General features: G+C 56.6%; 1 protein-coding gene across 2 annotated transcripts in view; it reads right to left on the reverse strand.

Moving 5' to 3' along the window:
* Positions 1-14,689, reverse strand: part of TFDP1 (transcription factor Dp-1) — a 43,086-nt gene extending 28,397 nt beyond the window's left edge. The window contains exons 1-2 of one of the 2 annotated variants that reach the window (XM_048215656.2): positions 14,639-14,689; positions 13,833-13,906 (exon numbers count right to left, since the gene is read on the reverse strand). In XM_048215656.2, coding sequence (XP_048071613.1) covers positions 13,833-13,844 — 12 coding nt within the window. In that variant the 5' untranslated portion in view covers positions 13,845-13,906; positions 14,639-14,689. The other variant, XM_048215655.2, reaches the window with a different exon arrangement.
* Positions 14,690-19,126: the final 4,437 nt, after the last annotated feature.

The raw sequence follows: 19,126 nt of genomic DNA on the forward strand, positions 1-19,126 counted from the left end.
GGGCTCTCCTGCGGGGGGACCCCAGGCAAGTCCCCACCTGCAGGACGAGGAGAGCAGTGCAAGCCCACCTCCCTCACGGCCTCACAATCACAGCATGAGGTGCAAACCTTTAAAATCTGCACCTGGGGGACGTGGCGTCTCCATCTGCCCGCGACTATGGGGTTCCGAGCACAGGACCGCCAGGGCTCCACACGGGAAGGCCAGTGCAACGTGGTCCCTGTGAGTGGTCGTCAGCAGCACCCCAAAGCGCTGCCCGCTACCGATGGTGCTGGTGGACGAGGTCTACTAGGGGTGCACAGCAGACACGTAGCGAGACTCCCTCTCCGAGGACGTGGGTAACGCGGGCTCAGACCATACTCGACAAAGTCAACACTGACGTCTGTGTTCAATATGTGCAGTGGGGCTCGGAAAAGGTTCCCCTCGCGGAGTTCCTTCATGACTGCTCCGTGATCTCACGCTTGCCTTCTGTCTGTGAGGAGGAACACGGGCCTTCCTGCGACTCCTGCCGGGGGACGGCACACCTGGACACCCGCGCCATGCCCAGGTGCTCAGCTCCAGCCCCGGAGCCGCGAGCGAAGCCCCCGCCCCTTGCCTTCCACATAAGGAAGTGCTAACGCGTCCGTGACAGCCTCCCAGAGATGTTCCAACACGAACCCGTTGTTACAGGTTTAGTTAGTAAATATGACAGAGCCTCAGTTACACAACCACAGACACGGACCCAGGAAAATACCGCGGCCACACGGCCTACATCCCTCCCATCTTCTGCCCAGAGACGAGACCCGCGCGGACGCGACAAACATCAGAACACAGGCTGTGCTTTGTACTGTAAAAGCTATTCCTGAAACTTCAGCTAATTTTAAGGTAAGTGCATAGGATGTATTTTTCTGCAAAATCTTTACACTTAAGGTGCAAACCTACCCTCCAGTAAACACCAAAACGCTAAATTTGTGTTAACACGTAAACCAGAAGCAGAAGCACCGTTTGCCACAACTCCCCTAGTGTTTCTCACAAACATGATTCCTCCTGTCGCATTTGTACTTAATGGAAACACAGCTGGGTGCTCTGCTCTCGCGGTAGCTCCAAGGACCCTGCTCACAGCCCAGAGCTCAGCGCGCACGGCAAGCTGAGCTGTGGAGCCCCGACTGAAATGGCACTGGGATGCTTTAGGGAATTCAGCAGAACCAGCTGGGAGTCACCAAGCTCCAGGCTTCATCCCAGGGCCCTCCAGCCTCCACAGGCCACGAGGGCCGTGGCCAGGCCCTGCCTCCGCCTGCCGCCCACCCTGAGTCCCCTCCACCCCTTCTCTAAAACAACCCCGCCAAGACAAGACTTCCTCTGGGGGCCCGCAGGATGAAGTGCAGACCCCTCAGCAGACAGAGCCCTGGAGCTGAGGGACCACGGGGCACGTCAGAGATGAAGCCGGTGACCGGCTGCGGGGTGCAGCCTCGCTGCCCTCCTCCATGGACGGGCAGGCCCCATGCTTCGGGCTGCCTCTCTGAGCACTTTCTACTCCCGTACCAGTGACTTCCTGCTGCCCCTGGCCCCTCACTGGACAGAGGCCCTGTGAGGCAGGGCACCAGCCCGGGGGAGGCTGGAAGTGCTGAGCGGCACCGAAGGCCACGGGAGGTCTGACACAAACAGCAAGACCGCTCCAACAGAACTGTACTTCCCAGAGGAGGCAGTGGGCCCGGCAGTTTGCCAGTGGAATGCAGACATAATTCCAAGACAGGAGGACGAAACCACCAAGACAGGCCAATGAGAGCATGAGGAGTCGAGGTTTCAACCGCGTCATGAGGATGGGGAAACCTGGGAAAGCCAGCACAGAAAGAGAAACCTACACACCCACGTCCTTACTGATACCCACACAGAACACCAGCAGGTGCCGTCATCCGGGCGCCTCGAAAGAGTCCACGAGGACCTGGGGAGAGGACCCTCCCTCCTCTGCGGACCTCGCCCTCAGCGACGCTCCCGACTCTGCTCCTTCCAGAAGGCCCCTTCCAAGTCCGCACACGCGGCACACAGTGGCGGCCGGCACCCAACCACAGCATCAGAAGCACGCGTGTGCCTGAGGGAGCACAGAGGGCATGGGTGCTGCTGGGGGCACCTGCATGAGGCCGACAGGGTGACGGCAAGAATGAGAAGATCCACCCAGTCCTCTCACAGAGGCAACAAAGACACCAAGTACCCAGGGCCGACCCCGCTACAGAAGCACGCAGCGCCACAGAGGAGATCCTGAGCTTCCCTGAGGGATACACGGCACGGCACTGAGCGGAAACGTCCACACTGCGCATCACACCGCAGTATGCCGGACTCTCCTGAACGCCACAAGCTCTAGGGGCGACGATCTAAGGAAGCAGCTGCATCCAGAGCTATCTGGACGGCCTGGGGACCCGCAGTGGGACCCGCCCCTCACTTCACCCTGTGGGTCCCATGCAGACCCTCCCTTGACTTCAGAGCACACAGGACCAGAGCCTCCCGCACCACCATCCTCCCAGCCGCAGACACCCCTTAAGGACCGGCCAGGTCCAGCAGACAGCCTGGGGGCACCCCGCATGTGTCCAATGCGGGAGGGGGGCCTCCCACCCCGGAACTTCGTGGCCCTGCCCAACCCCCTCCCCTTGAGTGTGGCCTGACCTAGTGACAAGATCTGCCAAGGCCAGGTTAGGTTTCAGGAGGCCTGTCCTGCTGACGCGTCTCTCGCTCCGTGTGTGTGTGTGTGTGTGTGTGTGTGTGTGTGTGCGCGCACCTCGCTCCATCCCCTCCCTCCCCTCCCTGGCTGCTGCCTCACTCTGGCCACATTAGCTACCCTGCAGAGGACCCACAAGGCCAGAAACTGAGGGCCGCCTCCCAACCAACAGCCCAGAAGTGAACGCGTCCCGTGGACCAGGTGAGTGAGCTCAGGCATGGTCCTGCCCACAGGGACCCGGAGCTGTCAGGCTGCCTCCGGGTGCTGGACTGGGAGCCAGCACAGCTGCAGCCGAACTCTGGGCCCCAGGAAACCACAGGGTAACAATGTCACCGCAAGCCGTGACAACACTGACAGGGCACCTGAGGACGCACCGAAGCCCGCACTGGGCACTTTCCTGCCTTCCCCGCCTGCCGCCTATTCTGTCCTTGCACAGAAACGGCACCACAGTGACCTCACAAAGCAATCGGATGTGGCGCATTATGCGAAAAAGTCTAAGGCAGAGTTCAGTTTCATCACGCAAAAAACAGGTTCCAAGTGGACAAAAGAACAAAGTGGAAACAATATGGCAGGAGCGCTACTTTCAGCGGCGGGCTTCGGACTGAGCCCGTGCCCTAAACAGCACACAGTGAGCGAGCGCTCCTGCCTCTCCCCAACCCGCCCGCCCTGCGGGACCGGCGCACTCCCAAGGCAGGGAGGGCACTCTGGGCCACCGGCCACTGCAAGAGCCCGCGAGCAAGGGTGCGTGTCCCAATTCCGCTTACAGGGAAGGAAGCTCCCGGAAACAACCTAAATGCCCATCAGCAGGACCAAATACACGAGGACACAACCAAACAAAACACCAGCTCTACCCTGACGCAAACCGATCAAATTCCCAGACACCAGCTCTCAGATGATACTAACAAACTCTCGTTCGTTATTTTGGGCATTTCAGGAGATACACGCTAGAATATTTAATGGGAGGACAACGTGTTTGTAACCAGCTCTACGATCACCCGGCAGACAGAGAAGTGTGGACAAACAGCCGCGAGCAGGGCTGCTCAGGACGGTGACGGGGTGCAGGGTGTCAGCACCATGTTCTCTCTGCACTTGCATAGAACTCAAATGTTCCATAAAAGTGACTTTTCAGGTATTTATGTTTATAGTTACCAATGTACCTACAAGCTGTGGAGTTAAACAGCAGGAAGAGAACGTGGAAGTCCGTTTATGTAAAGCTGTACGATAGCGCTGTATGTTAAACACTCACAGCTAGGGAGTTATCCCCAAAATCATCACCAGCACATTAATAATAGAATCACCCTGGACTATGATTTTCAATAACTGTTAGCTTTCTGATATCCTTTGAATTCTTACTAAAACGCTGTGCTTTGTAACTGGATAAAGCATAGCCTGGATAAAACAAAGGATATAGGGTCCCAAGGATAACAAAATCTAGTGATGATGGGGGACGGGTCAGGATGCAGGCTAGAGGCTGTGGATCGGAGGGGCAACCACAGGAAACAGACCAAGGTAGCGGCAAGAGCCAATGGAGCAGAGGCCCATGTCCACAGACCAGACAGAGCAGGACGGAAGGTCATGGAGAGCTGGCTCTGAGCCACAGGCAGGGCAGTGGTGGCTGAAGAGCAGAAGGGCAAGTCTGGAAAGGAAACGCACAGGCTCACGCCACGAGCGCACTCCAGCCAGCAACCATAAGAAATCCACATCCTCGGGAGAGAGCCTCAAGTCCATCGGTGAGGGGAGACCTGGGAGGTAGGAGTCAAATTCGCAAATCCCAACGAGTTGAGGAGAAAGGGGGAGGAGGTGAGGCACAGGGTCAGGGGAGCGGGCGGTACTGCCACCAGGGTTTCTGAAATTTAGGTGAGAACCTGGGTTCTCTGCCAGGGGCCACGACACCAGCAGCTACAAACAGGTACAGTTGTTCCTGCCATCCCCTCCCCCACCAATGGTCAGCAAAACGACGCAGAGCCTAGGCCAACCTCTCCAGCACTCTCCTCTCCTCACACTCCACGACGTGCAGTCTCTCCCGGCGCAGAAATGCCCGCAGCCCTTGGCTCCCGCGACCGCCACCAGACATTCGGTATAAATCAGCGTCTCCATCTGCCTCTGCCTGACTCCACCTACCAGGCTGGACCTAAATGTCCACCAAACGCAGAATCATTACACTACTATCCCCCAGCCCACTTCAACAAGCACAGGCAGCAGCAGCCTCCTACTCACACCAAGCACAAGGTTCTGTATTTCTCCTTGGATCGGTTTCCCTCGTGCCCCAGAGTTACCGCCCTTCCTAGACAGACGCAGCCTGAACCACAGCATCTGCTTTTCTTCCATATCTGACTGTGCTCTGCACTTCAACCTTTGCCTTTTTGCCAGAAAAATATCAGATTTATTCTAGAGCACGTAGAAATGCAAAACTGCCTGGAAGAAAATATAACAGGGCTCCAAAACACTGTTTAAGTATTTGCCCACGTCTCACTTTCTGGCGTTTCTACGGCCAATGTACGCTGAAGTGGCTCTGTATGCTGAGTCCTGCATTTTCACAGCTGCTGAGCAGTGGAGGGAGACGGCTCATGGGACCTGGCGGGGACTCGTAAGGCGGGACATAGAGCAACAGACTAGGATGTGATTTATCAGGAAGTCATTCCCCCATAGACAGGAGTCCACCTTCTTTATAATGACAAAGCCTGAACCCACCAGATGGCCACACCGAGTGCATTTCTCCTTAACCAAAGTCCATGCTATTTAACTGCCCCACACCTACCCTCCTGACGGCCAAGCCCCAGCCTCAACCCCTAAAGGGGGACCCCCAGGGTTCAGAGGCTCCATCCACCCAGGACAAGTTCCTGGGGCCCACCTCCACGCAACTTGTCCAAACTACAGTCAGGGCAAGCTGGAGGAGGCAGGGCAGAGAGCTGTCTGCAGAGAGACTGGGGTTGAGGTGAGGAACGGGGCTAAAATGGGCCTGGGGAACCTGGACTCCTGACAGAGAGTCCCTACACCCTGTCTCCAGGAGCCTGCTGCCCCTTGCACCCCAACTCGGTTCCCGAGCTCAGGCCCTAACAAGGAGCCGATTCCCTCACCAGGAGTGGAGTCCTCCCCCAGAGCTCTGATTAGACCAACCACTCACAGCCTCGAAGCATGTCTACAAGGCCCGGGCCTGCGATGAGCTCCTAAGTTCTTCAAAGCCGTACGCCTTGCTCTCAGAATCCACCCAAGGGTTGCCAGGCTAGGCGGGACATGTGATGATGCGCCTGGCCCTTTAATCATCACTGCCCCGAGAGGAAGGGACAGGACAGTTGTCACCTTCATTCTCCCAACGAGTCACCAAGCCCCAGAGAAAACTCAGCAAGAGGGACAGCTGAACTCAAGCCCACAGTGTGGGTCCACTCGGAATCACTGCGTCTGTCCTGACATAGAAATCCTTTCCAGGAAATGCCCATGGTCCCGTGGCTTCAAGTGGAGGGTGGTGGGGTCCAGGCCTATAGGCCTCTCCTGGGAGTAACAGAGCCAAAGGTGGAGATGTTTCTGCTCAAGCAGTGTCTTTATTTTACTGGCTAATTTAAAAACACGCTACTCTGACTTCTATTCTGGAAAAGTTACTGCAGAGCACTTTCTCCCTTTCAGAAAGACCCTGACTTCCCTTTCAACAAAAACCAAGTCGCCAAGGCCAGGAGCTTGCACGAGGACCACAGTCCTTCACAACCTCCAGGGCAGCTCCCTGGGGCCCAGTGGGCCCTCTCCCTGCCCAGGGGAAGGACTGCTCCAAAATGCAGAATGAGCACAGTGTCTAGCCAGACGTCACTGCAACGACGACCTAGGACGCACGAGACGGCGGGGCCTCGGGCATCAGACAAACTGACCTGCACACTGACCACCTCCTCACCCCTCCCGCCCCCAAAGTGAGACGTGGCCGTGCAGCTCCGTGGGGCCACTGCTCAGTTTGTTAAGGAAAGAGGAGCTACGTCCACAGGAGGAAGGTGCCCCGGGAGCCCCTGTCCTGCTGGGAAGTGCTCCAGCACCCAGGTCTACAGGCCTGGTTTCAAAGCTCTCTGCAGTTGCAAAACCCCACGAGATTGTTTAATTTTGCCACTTCCCTCCTGCCCAAGCTGGTGCTTGTGCTGGGGGAGGGCACACCAGGGCACCCTAAAACAAGGACAGGTCACCTCATAACCCACAGCCGTCCTACTGTGAGCCACTTACTTAGACCATATTAAAGCAAACATTCGTCTTTTATGCTGTGTTTCATTACACGTGAGGTACCTAAATTTCACAAAGCAAAGGGCTTCAGCAGTGCAGAAGTGCTGGCGACCCCCAGGAGTGAGCAACTTCTGCAAAGTGCTCTGCATCAAAGCCGCGTACGACTTCATAACTGACCCCCACACTCAGCCTCGGGACAAGTTTGCAGGTTGAACTCCCACCTAAACACCTCCCTCTTCCTCCTCCTTCCCTGCAAACTAGGACTTAGGTTGTGTCAATACAGGAGGGTAAAAAACTGTCACTCAAACCCTCATTTTTCAGAAAAGCAAATAAAATGAGAAACATAAGACCCCTTCAAGGTAGAGTCCAAGTCATTATTACTTCCAAGCGGAGGAAGGAAGACATTGCACAAGGCTGAGCAGACCCGATGGGCTTTGCTTCTGCTGCACTGTCATTACTCAGGAAGTTACGCGAACACTGGCCACTGTCCTGAACGTGGGCCTCGGAGTCCTAAGGGTCCCGCTAAATGAAGATGAACAAATACCTACTAACCCATCAAACCCAACACAAACATTTAAACTACCTAAAACTACCTGTATTTAACATGAAAACTCAGGGTATGAATTCAAGGTATAAACCACAGGTTTTCAATGAAATCATTTTACATTTACAACGCTTGCCAGAATGACAAAGGCAAACCTAATGTTAACATTTTGCTACGAAATGATGAATAAAGGGTTAACAACCTCAATTTATAAAGAGTGAGTGCAAACCAACAGGAATCTGACACTAGACTAGGAAAATGAGCACAGGGCACGCCATCAATTCAGAGAAACACGTTTTAAAAGGAAAATATTCAACTTCTGTGTCAAGACATAACTAACACAAAACACAACTTAAAATTTTACCTACCAAAGGGAGCAAGTTTTCTGGGCTTTTAAACTGAATTTCAAACTGAACGCCGTTACAATGAGTTCTCTGCTACAACCCGATGAAACCACACACCGGCACAATTGTTCTCAAAGACAGTGCGCGTCTGCGTCCACACAGTTCCACGCCCGAGGACTTACCCCTGGACGCCATCGCAGTCGGCACAAGGTTGAGAAGAGCTGGCCAGAGAGCATGAGAACCCCCAGCGCTGGAGACGGGGGACCTAGGGCGCGTCCATACGGTGGGACGCCATTTGTCAAACCAGTGGGCATTCGGCCCTTCCTGGGGAATCTCAGGCAACCTGCACGGCTGCACTCCCGGGAGCTCGGTCAAGTGCTGGGGGACGCTCGCCATGTGCATTCCTAAATGCCTCCCTGCTTTGCTTCACCTGTTATTAAAACCCTGGAAAACCTGAGACAACCTAGAAGGCTGCGTGTGATGTCTTTAAACGACACACCGACATCACATGTCAGCTTAGGCAAGACTCTCAAACACGTGGGCTAAGAAAGGGCTTTCACTCTAAAGCAAGGACTGGGGAGTGAATAAATACTTGAATTTAAAATGACGTGTTGGGGGGCGCCTGGGTGGCACAGCAGTTAGGCGTCTGCCTTCAGCTCAGGGCGTGATCCCGGCGTTATGGGATCGAGTCCCACATCAGGCTCCTCCACTATGAACCTGCTTCTTCCTCTCCCACTCCCCCTGCTTGTGTTCCCTCTCTCGCTGGCTGTCTCTATCTCTGTCGAATAAATAAATAAAAAATCTTAAAAAAAAAAAAAATAAAATAAAATAAAATAAAATAAAATAAAATAAAATGACGTGTTGAGGTTTGTATCCATTTTGATTTTTCAACAACCGACCATCTACAACTCCCCAACGTGCCGAATAAACGTACAGCTGCTAAACCCACGCTGGACCACGTCTGGGACGGGCAGCACACACGCCCTCTCGCGTGTCACACGACACTAAGTCGGAAGGTGTCTGGGGGTCCCACCTCTCGTTCGGCCAGTGCCGACACCCCACAGCCCAGACAATACGCCCTCAGCAAGCACCTGCTGGGTGACCCCTCCCTGCCCACAGACAGTGCGAAGTTCAACGCAGGAGAAGCCAGGTATGGATTCCGAATGAGAATTTCCTAACTGTTCTACGCTGAAAAGTAATAAGGTGTTTTAAACATTTAAAGGGAAGAGCTTTTCAGAAAGGTGGCTCTGTGCTCTGGGAGGAAAGTGTCCCCTAGAAGTCACACCATCAGCCACGGTGTGCAGAAACACCACAGGCCCATTGCCCAATGGTCCGAGACAAACCAAAAGCACGGAACTGATTCTAGGAGAAGGACAGCCTTTTATCTTTCGAGTTTTATACCAGGAATTCATTCGTCCAACACTGTTTGACACCGAGATGCTCCGGGTTGACACTCTCAATTGAGCTGCAGATTTCTGCTTGGGACCCCATCCCAGAGTTTCCCCAGTGCATCCCACACAGAAAAACGTGAATTCTGAACCATGAGAAGCCCGGGTAAGAGCAAGCCCACCACCACAGCCCTCCTCACTTGGTAACCTGCGTGCGAGCCACCGACACCCCTCTCCACGTCCAACGTGACGTCTCTGCGGCACAAGTTAGCATCGGATCCCACCACTCACTCCGGCCGAGACCGAAGGAAACCGCATGCCACTGCTTTACCGCGTTTATTTCTTCAGCCCTCATTTCGCCATCGAGGTCTGGGTCTGAAAAATGATACTCAGTACGTGTATTTTTAGATAAGCTCATTAGTCTCCTAGTGGTATTAAAGCAGGCCTCATTATATCAGCCCTCCAAAGCTTAGATGGGGTGCATTCTTCCTTGGTCTCCAGCTCTCGATAACACCATTCAGAGAATTTTCCATAAACTCACAGAACACAAAGTGGAGTCCCAGACCCGCTTTCAAGCCAGAGGCCATACACGCTGCACAAGGACTTACAGACCACCTCCTCCAGCAGGAGCTGCCGCGGCACTGCCCTCCACCGTGGACCAGGCTCCCCGCAGGCAGGCCGGCCTTCTGGCTCCCACGCCTGCAGCCTGCAGGGGCAGGGAAGGCCCCGGGAAGGGCCACGGCCGCCTAGTGACATCCCCCCGCAAAAGCATCTCTGTAATGTTACAGCCAGCCAGCTACCTCCCTGTTCTTTACAAACCTTCACAGCACTAGACGAGGACAAGAACACAGACTTCCCACCGGGGCTCACGAGGGGCTCGGGCGTGGGCTCTGCTTGTGACCTTGACGAAATCCGCAAAGCCCTGTGGGGCCGCACCGCGCGCGCACGCGCGCACACACACGCGCGCACACACACACAGCAATGCACACAGCTCGCATGTGGGCACACTATCACGTCAGATGCCTTCCCCTTCCTACTTCACCCAAGGGCAATTTCTAACACAATGAGCACATTTAAGCAATTACAATTTCTGTATTTTCTCTGAGGTCGACGTTTACCTCTGGGGCCCTTCTCAGTGCTGAAAATGTGACTGTCTTCTCAGCCTGGCGAACCTCCCCAGTCGTGATCTATGTCCACGGGAGCCTCGATTGGCACAAAACCAAAATCACAGATCCCTAGCTTCATTAATCAGTACATAATCTCCATTTTTCACCTCCGAGGGTGATGAGACCCCATGACAGAGGGACAGGTCCATGGCTGTACCCACAAGGTCCGAGGGTGGCAACTGAAATGTCACCGTGTGCCTTGCCCAGCTGAGACGCTCTCCACAGGACTGTAGAAACACTGGCCACGGTGCTCAACTAAGGAGGGCCCCAAGCTTCCAGCTGAGCATGGAGAGGCAGCCCGCACGCGGCCAGAGGGTCCCATGTGGGCGCTGGTGGGAGGCCCTGAGGCAGTTCTCTGCTGGCTGCACTGACCCCCAGGTGTTGGCTTCCAAAAGTGTTCCAGACTGCAGGAGGGACCGCTGGAACTGTGTGGCCTGTCTCTACAGCCAGAGAACTCCCGCCCCAGATACCAGTACCTGCCGATATTCTTATATTAAATTCCGGAAGTGAACCCCAAAACTGCTGCTCAGGGTCGGCCACTTCTGGGAATGACGGAGGTGGGGTCTCGGTCACTTTCACATTGTGCTTTGTGCCACCTGAGCTTTCTCCCCTCCACGCCAGGTATGAATACGGAATTTGGATTTTTACCATTTGAATTTTTCATCGCCAGCTTACACCAACATACTTTCAGTAAAAGAATGTCGAAGGCCTATGGCCCACTCAGCCCCCGCTGCCCAGCCAGCTTCCTAGAGACAGGCACCCGCAGGCCTCCATCCTGACACGCTGCCCCAGGCCACATGGCCGTCTGTGTCAGGCCGGAGTAAAGACAGAGAAGCAGGAGGGCACAGGGTCCTGCCCCCAGGACACCTGACGGCAGCCCACTCGCTCCTGTCACGCACACCTCCAGGTGAAGACACACGCCTGCAAAATGCAACGCTTGCAACAAATCACCAAGGAATCAGGCTTATTTTCACACGTTGCTAGAAAATGCAAGGGTTTTTTCAAGCAAAGGAATTACAGTGTTTTGTCTAGATACCCTTTTTAAAAACACAGAAATATTTATTTGTGTTCTAGAAACAGAAAACACGAGGTGCAGTGAGCGCCAGAGCAGCTGGGCTCTCGGTCTAGCCTCTTGCAGGTCCCACACACCCACCTCCACACTCTTCCTGTCCCCCCATTCCTGTGAAAACAGCACTGCTTCCTCGGGGGCCTCCACCCCCAGCCACCCCAGCCCTGCCTTCCCATACCTCCGGGTTCCCCCCCATGCCCTCCTGCCCCTGGGGCAAACCCCATTTCTCCATCCACCCTCTACCCCCCAACCCCTGGTCCCTCCACGTCCCAGCCTCCCCATTACCCCTGCCCCCCCTCCAGCTCCCTGCTCCAGGGCCCCCTCATACCGTGCAGCCACTCCATGCCCCGGCTCCCCTCCTGCCCCAACACCCCCACTGCTCTAGGCCCCCCCAGCCCCTGCAAGCTTCATGGGAGCAGGCAAATGGTACACCTTGCTCTCTCTGCCAGGCACGGGCACTCGTCAAACAGCAAATGATGGACAGGATGGACACATGAACAAAACAGGCAGGTCGCCCTCGACTCGGGCATTTCCCCCTCGTCCCCCACATGCTGAGAACTGAGGTAGACACACCGCACACAGGAGCCAAGGGCCTGGCTTGTGTCAATTCTAAACTGAGACACGCCCACCACAGGATGAGTGAAAAGATACAGGTCTTCCCGGAAGATGACATCAGGCCCCTCCACCAGAGACACAGTTCGGGGGGTTAGCCTACGACAGTGGTCTGCGTGCCTAGATGCCCGCCAGGGCCAGTGTGGCCCACAGATAACCGGTCAGGATGGCCAACACGGCCCCGAGCCTGCTGCCCCTCCCTAGGCCCCCTCCAGCTGGCGCCCCTCTCCTTCAAGGGGTGGCTCCTACCCTTTAAAACCTGCCCATGCCCCACCACTCCATCACCCCTCAGTCAACGCGCTCAACTGTCTAGCGTTCCCAAAACCTGCCATGCCATTTTCCTGTACCCTCTTCGCTAAAATCTGCCTGGCTGACCCTTACCTGTCCCCTAAATTTGTCCTCTTTCACTGTGACCCCCAGCACCCAACTCCAGCCCCCTCCAGCCCTCCACAGAGACCCTGGAGCTCTGTAAAGCTGGGGTCCCAGCCCACCCCCTGTGCTCTGATCTTACGTTAGCTCAAACTGCAGCGCTACTGCCTCAATTAACCCTTGCTGCTTCCAACACCGGCTGCCGGAGTCACCGCCCCAGACTCAGATGTCACACCCCTACTTCAAAACAGCAAGGCAGCTAGAGAAATAGCCGAACGCCTTCCTGGGGACCACACAGCCCATCCCAGCCCATCCACCAGCCCTGGTGACACCTGGTTCCAGCCACACCCGACGTCCCCAGCTCTCAGGACATGAAGGCACTCACCTCTGCTTCTCCTCAGGCTGCCTATCAGCCTCCACTACCCCACTCTACCCTCCAGAGGGTCACCCACCGTCAGCTCCAGGGACACCCAGCCAGGGGGAGCCCGAGGCTGCCCTGCACTTTGCGGAGGCTGCTTCTGTGGAGCTGCCCATTGCAGGAGATGGCAGAGGCCACGATGGGCTCCAAGAGGGCCTCCCGACACGCAGTCATTCAGCCTCCGAACACAGTAAAGTCAACAAACGTGGCTCGCTGGAGCACACAGGCTCCCTGAGACCCCTCCTTTGCTACTGCGCACACACCACCTGTCGGGCAGCTCTGGGGGGTAAACACCAGGGAACCGGGCATGGCCATCCACAAACGCACCTGGAGGTGATAACCGCAAGCTGACATAGCGCGCAGAGGCAACTTCAGCTTACACCACACCACGCAGGTGCGAGCGCGGATTCTCACTCTCTGCCACACTAAGCCCCGCGCTGCAGGGCGGGAGCCTAACAGCGGTGCGTGCCCAGAGGCGACCGAGCGCGGCATGCCTTCAGCGAGGCTGCGGTCCGGCACATGCCGCGCTCTGGGCCGGGTCTCCAGCTCTGCGCAACAACTACTGGGCGGCCGGCTGCACTGACCCCCACAGGGCGCAGCAAAGCACACGGCCCGGGGAACACACTGCTGCGAGACCTAAAGGCCTGTTTCCTGGAACAAAGTTTAAAAAAGTATTCAACGTATTCTATAGTTTCGTGACAAACACGGAAAAAGCTAAAGTAGGATTTTTCACATTTCATTAGTCACTAAATTTCATTTTTCTGAGGCAAAAAAAACAAAAAACAAAAAAAACCACCCCACAACAACGTAGCCAAAGCAAGTGCTTAGGCCTGCCGTCCACACGCAGGTGCTCGGGGTCCCTGCGCGCATGACCGGCCGCAGCCGCAGCGCTTGGCCTCACTTAACCCAAATATCCAGAACGGGAGGGCGACCCAGCCTGCAGGACGGGCGGCGCGGGCACCCGCGGGCCCCCCGCGCACCGCCGCGGCCGAGCCACGGACGGAGAGCGAGGACGTGTCCGCGGACGGAGCAGATAACTTACATCTTTTGCCATGTTACCAGATCCGTGAAATCGATGCTATAAGGTTCACCCTCCAGAGAAGAAAACTGATTTTTCTGGTAAGAAAGACGGAAAGACAAGAAATGAGTAAGAATGAAAACCCCGGCGGCCCCGGCACCCCCCTCCCCCGGAGCGGCCCTCCCTCCTCTCCAGACCCGCGGCCCGGCCTGGGGGCAGCTGCCCACCGGCGCCCGCCCCCCCCCCGACAGCGGGTACAGCCCACCGGCCCACACAAAGACCCGGCCGCCTGCAGCCACCCGCGGCCACCGTGACAGGTGGGCTTCCGGCCCGGCGGGCCTGTCACCCGGCCTCCGCCGCCGCCGCGCGCGCGCCTCCCGCGCCGGAACCGGCAGTCAGGTCAGCGCCGCCCCCACCCCGCGCGGCGCCCGCGGGGGCCCCCAGAACCCCGCGCTCGGGCCGACCCCGGCGCCCCGGCCCCCCGGCCTCCGCCGGCGCGAGCGCCGCTGCTCCGCGGGAGCCCCGCCCGCAGGGCCCCCGCGCGCCCTGGGCCCCGGCGCCCGACCCGCCCGCGACCCCGCCGGGCCGGGCCACCCGGGCGCCCCCGACGGCGGCGAGGACGCGGGGGGCCCGGGGCCCAGGGCGCGGGAGCCGCGGAGCCGGCGCGCACACGCGGCGGGACCGGGGCGGGCGCCCGCGCGTCCGCGCCCCCCGCGGGACCCCGGCCCGCCGCACCTGGCTCGCTCCGGCGCGCGGGCACGGGCGGGGTCCCGGCGGCGCGCTCGGCCCCGGGGTCCCTGCCCTGCGAGGCGCCGGCGCGCGGGGCTCACCCTGCGAGCGGGCGTCGGGCGGCGTGACGTGCGCGGCGCGGCGACGTGACGTGGGCGGCGGGCCGGCTCCCGCAGCGCGCCTGCGCGCCTTTTCGCGCCTTCGCCTCCCTCCTCCTCCTCCCGCCGGTGCGGCCCGCGCGCTCCGAGGGGGATGGGCTGCGCGCGCGCGGGTGCGGGTGCATGTGCGCGTGCGCGCCGGGCGGGGACAGAGACGAAAAAGTCTGGTGCCGAGAAGCCGTGGTGCGCGCGCACTTGGAGAGGGCCCGGAGGTGTGCGCATACCTGGAAAGGAGCCGCAGGTGTGCAACGTGCCAATGTGCGCGCACACTTGGAGAAGGGCAGGCGGTGTGTACGTGTTGGTGTGTGTGCGCGCACTCGGAGAGGGACCGGAGGTGTGCGCGCACCTGGAGAAGGGCCGGGAGTGTGCTTGTGCTGCCGGGAGAGGGGCCAGGTGTGTGCAGAGGTGCAGAGGGGGGCAAGTGTGTGTGCACGGATGTATGCAAGGGAGAGAGGAGGCCAGGTGTGTGCATGTGCACATGAGTGTATTTCTGGGTGTGTGTTCATGCAGGCGGAAGGAGGGTAGATCTCGCGCGCACAGGCGCTTATGCGGAGAGGGGGTTGGGGGTGCGCACAGGCAGGCGTGGTATCTTTGGAGGAGAGGGCAGAGGTGTGTGCGCGCTTGGATAGAGGCCAGCTGCATGCATGTGTGGCTGTACACACGGAGGAAGAAAGGCCGGTGTGTGCACACGTGGAGAAGAGGTGATGAGTGTATGTGCACATGTGTCCAAGTGTACTTGTGGAAGAGAAGGGCAGGCTGGGTTTGTTTAGTGTGCATATGTGCCCGTGTGCAAGTGTAGGTGCACGGGGAAGATAGCGTGTGCGTGCACACAGTGCAGCAGGCCCTGTGCACCTGCAGGGCGAGCGGTCTCCATGCCTAAACCCAGCCTACACCCGATTCCCGCATCCTGGTGTGGTGCTCAGGAGGGAAATCAGGCAGCCTGTTTGCTCCCCCAGCACCAGGTAGGCCCGGTGGACCCTGAGCCCTGGAGACTGGTCCTCCTTGGAGCCCACCACCTGCAGGGCGGCATTGCCCACCCCACCCGATATCCCCCCACCCCCCAGGCTAGAGACCCAGCAGAGGCCGGGCTCGAGTCCAAAGTTCAGGGCTGCATGGCTCTGTGCAGTGAGGAGCAGAGCAAAGGCCTCTCTCCACTGTGGGGGCAGCTGCTATTCCATTACACCCCAACACGTTTCATGTCCACTCCTGCTTCCCTGCCAACAGGCCGCTTCTGCTAACACTGGGCGCAGCACTGGTTTCTTGAAGACAGCAGAAATATGCACCTTCTTTGTGCAGATTAGCACAGATGGGCACCAAAGATAGGTGGATGGTGAGGGTGATGGGGCAGAGGCAAAGTCCTGCATATTCCTGCCTGCAGAATGGTCTTAATTCTCTGCTGGTGCAGTTTATACCGCTCTTGGCCCCTTAGCAGGTCCCCCGGGGTGTCGGAACCTGCAGCCTCCATGTTGTCCCTCTAGGGTCATGTGTCCTAGCTCCCTTTTTCTTGCACAGTATCTCTTTATTTTTGACTGTATTTGAACATGCGCCCCCCAGGCAGCAGCTGGATGCTCCACTCCGAGCCCTCAGACCCAAGTACACAGGACAGCAAGCTTCTCAGTAAGAGCCGGGGGCTCAGGAAGAAAGGGGATCGGAGTACAGAATCTTAAACCTCTCCCCGCGAACTCAAGATTCCAGTAATTCAACAACATTCCCACGGGATAACGACCCCTAATATTCTCCGTAATGTCTGCACAGAAATCACTGTAGTGAAATACGCCGATCTCGCAAGAGCTACCACAGCAGGGACCGCTCAAGAGGCTCTGGTTTACTTGGGAAAAGGGCAAAAAGTTGGTTGGGGTTTTTATTTTTTGACTCCATAGTCAAATATACCACAGAACCCCCATTTCTGTGTTAAAAGGTATCAGAATTTCTAAAAGTTTTGGTTGAAGATCCAAATATTTTCGGCCGCTGCCCTGCCTTGAAGTCTCTAGACTGGATCACAGACATGCAACCTTCTTGAAGAGTAATGAGCCTGCAGGTGCCTGCGTCCACCTGACCCTCCAGTATCCACTCTGTCTGCAGCATGGGCTCGGGAAGCATGACTTTTGGTGATGCTTTCGTTCGGGTGTTGACCTGTCCCCATCTCCGTGGCTGGCATTCAATCCTGTGTCATCATCCACGGTACTGTTCTGTGTTGATTAGAATAAAGTGATCAGACCCTTCCCGGGGAAAGTCCGCATCTCCCAAAAGCTCCCTCTTTCTTTGTTGGCCTGCTCTGTTGAGTCTCAGGGGGTCCCCCAACATCATCACCCCATTAAACTGTCCTTTAAAGAGAACGTGTTCTAATCCCTTGAAAATTGAAATTCTAAGTGTGTGTTAAATATCCGATTTGGTTCCCTCCTTGACGACACTGGTCCTGTCCAGCCTTTCTTTTTTCCACCTTCTTGGGTCATAATATGGTGACATCAAGATGTGGGAAGACAGGGATGAGGACAGGGGCTTGTGGAAGTTATATAGGGGAATGTTCCTAATGTGGACAAGGGACATTTTCTCATTCTTTGCTAAAATATACAGCCATTTTTGGAAAACTTTGTCCTGCTTATGTGTGGGTATCATAAAATATCAGTAAATCAGTATGTTTGCTCAACCTCAGGATAAATCCTCTAGCCCTCTCCAGGGAGGTCACCGCTTCAAGCCCCATTGACAGAGAAATTCTGCAGTCCCCACCCCACCACCGAGACACGTGGAGATATCCTTACTCTTCCTTACGTCATGATTCATTTTGAACATTTCTGGTCAAATTTCTTGGGAAGAGGCCAGTCCTGGCCCGTCTTGTGTATTAGGCTCCCAGCATTTACTCGCATCTTAAAAGACTTGCATGATCATTTGCAGGCTGAAGCCGTGGTCCTTTGGGAAGTACTTCTCAGATCTGACAAATTCTGGACTGTGGCACCCAGTTCACTCAAGCTGACCTCACCAGCCTGTTTACTGTTCAGACCCTCTTCACTTACCCTTTGCCTGCAGTGCTCTCTGGCTTCTGCGATGCAAGAAATCGTCCCGGTCTTGGCCATTTAACCCCACAGCCCTTCTAAAGGGCTCTCCTGGGAGGCCACACTGCCCTAGCTGGGATGGCAACAAGATTATTTTCTACAGAACCCTACAGTGTGAGGCGGAAATACCCACGTTGTCCTTACATCAGGTCCTTCCGCCATAGAATCCGGTTCTGTCACGGGGAGGGAGAGCAGCCCCGGAGCCTACAGCAGGTGTTGGGGACTTGACTTTACGTACAACCGAACGCTTTGGTCATTTCTCCACTACCTGTCTGCTGATCTTACAGATTTGGGGAGGGGCCTTACAGCCCACCTGCTACAGTGAAGCTGACACGAAGGGAAGTCAAATGGCCTCGGATAAGTCATCTCAGCCTCTCCGATGCTCAGATTCCTTTAGCTGAGAAATAGATAACAATAGAGTTCTTTGGTAAGAAGACAAACCACACTTTCGTAAGTTTTGCCTTTCCTGCATTCCTCCCCAAACTCTGAGTGCTGATATTGTACAGATGAATAAGATAGAGGATTGCTAAAATAGGACGGCAGATTTGCAGTCAGTCGGCTCAGCAGCAACACGCAGGGGCCAGGGAAGCTGGGCTTGCCCCCTCGACCTGGCTGGGGCAGCGGCACCAACATGCAAACTGTGCCTCGGAGACCAGAATGGTTTAAACCGGTCCAAATGCGATTACCGTTCTGGAGCACACCACTGTGGACTGAAGCCTGGGCATGGGCAGGCTTCCTCCACTGCTCTAGCTTCTGGTAGTGGTGACATTTCCCCAGGGGGCGAGGAGTGGGGGAGGGTGGCACCTGCCTCCTGCCAATAGTTAACGAGAGCAGATTTCTTAAACGTAAGGGGTTCCTTCAGACACCAGCTTCCAAAATGCAAGTGTTGGCTACAGAGAGCGTTACTAGAACATGCTGAGGATGCATAGGGGCAGGGAAGAGCAGGGGTCAGACCCAGGAGCCCACATCCAGGCTGTTGGGCCAGGACAAGGAAGAGGCTGGTGTGGGCGGGTGTGGGGCAGCTGGGGCAGGAGGACTGGACACAGGGCAGTTTTGGGAAAGGTTTCTGGCAGTGGCACTCCAGGCCGGGCAGCAGAAAGCAAGACATCGATAGGCCACTTCGAGAGTGCATTCTTCCTCTCCACACTCCCTAAAACCTCCAGCACAGCACACACCGAGTCTTTCTCCAGTCTAGGTTTGCCGTCCTATAACCAGGCTACAGATTCCTTTGGGGAAAACCATTTAAATTCCTGGCTTCGGGGCACCTGGGGGGCTTAGGCAGTGAAGCATCTGCCTTTGGTTCAGGTCACGGTCCCAGGGTCCTGCGATCGAGTTCCGCATTGGGCTCCCTGCTCAGCGGGGAGTCTGCTTGTTCCTCTCC

The sequence above is a fragment of the Ursus arctos genome, unplaced genomic scaffold, assembly GCF_023065955.2.
Source record: "Ursus arctos isolate Adak ecotype North America unplaced genomic scaffold, UrsArc2.0 scaffold_10, whole genome shotgun sequence".
NCBI lineage: Eukaryota > Metazoa > Chordata > Mammalia > Carnivora > Ursidae > Ursus > Ursus arctos.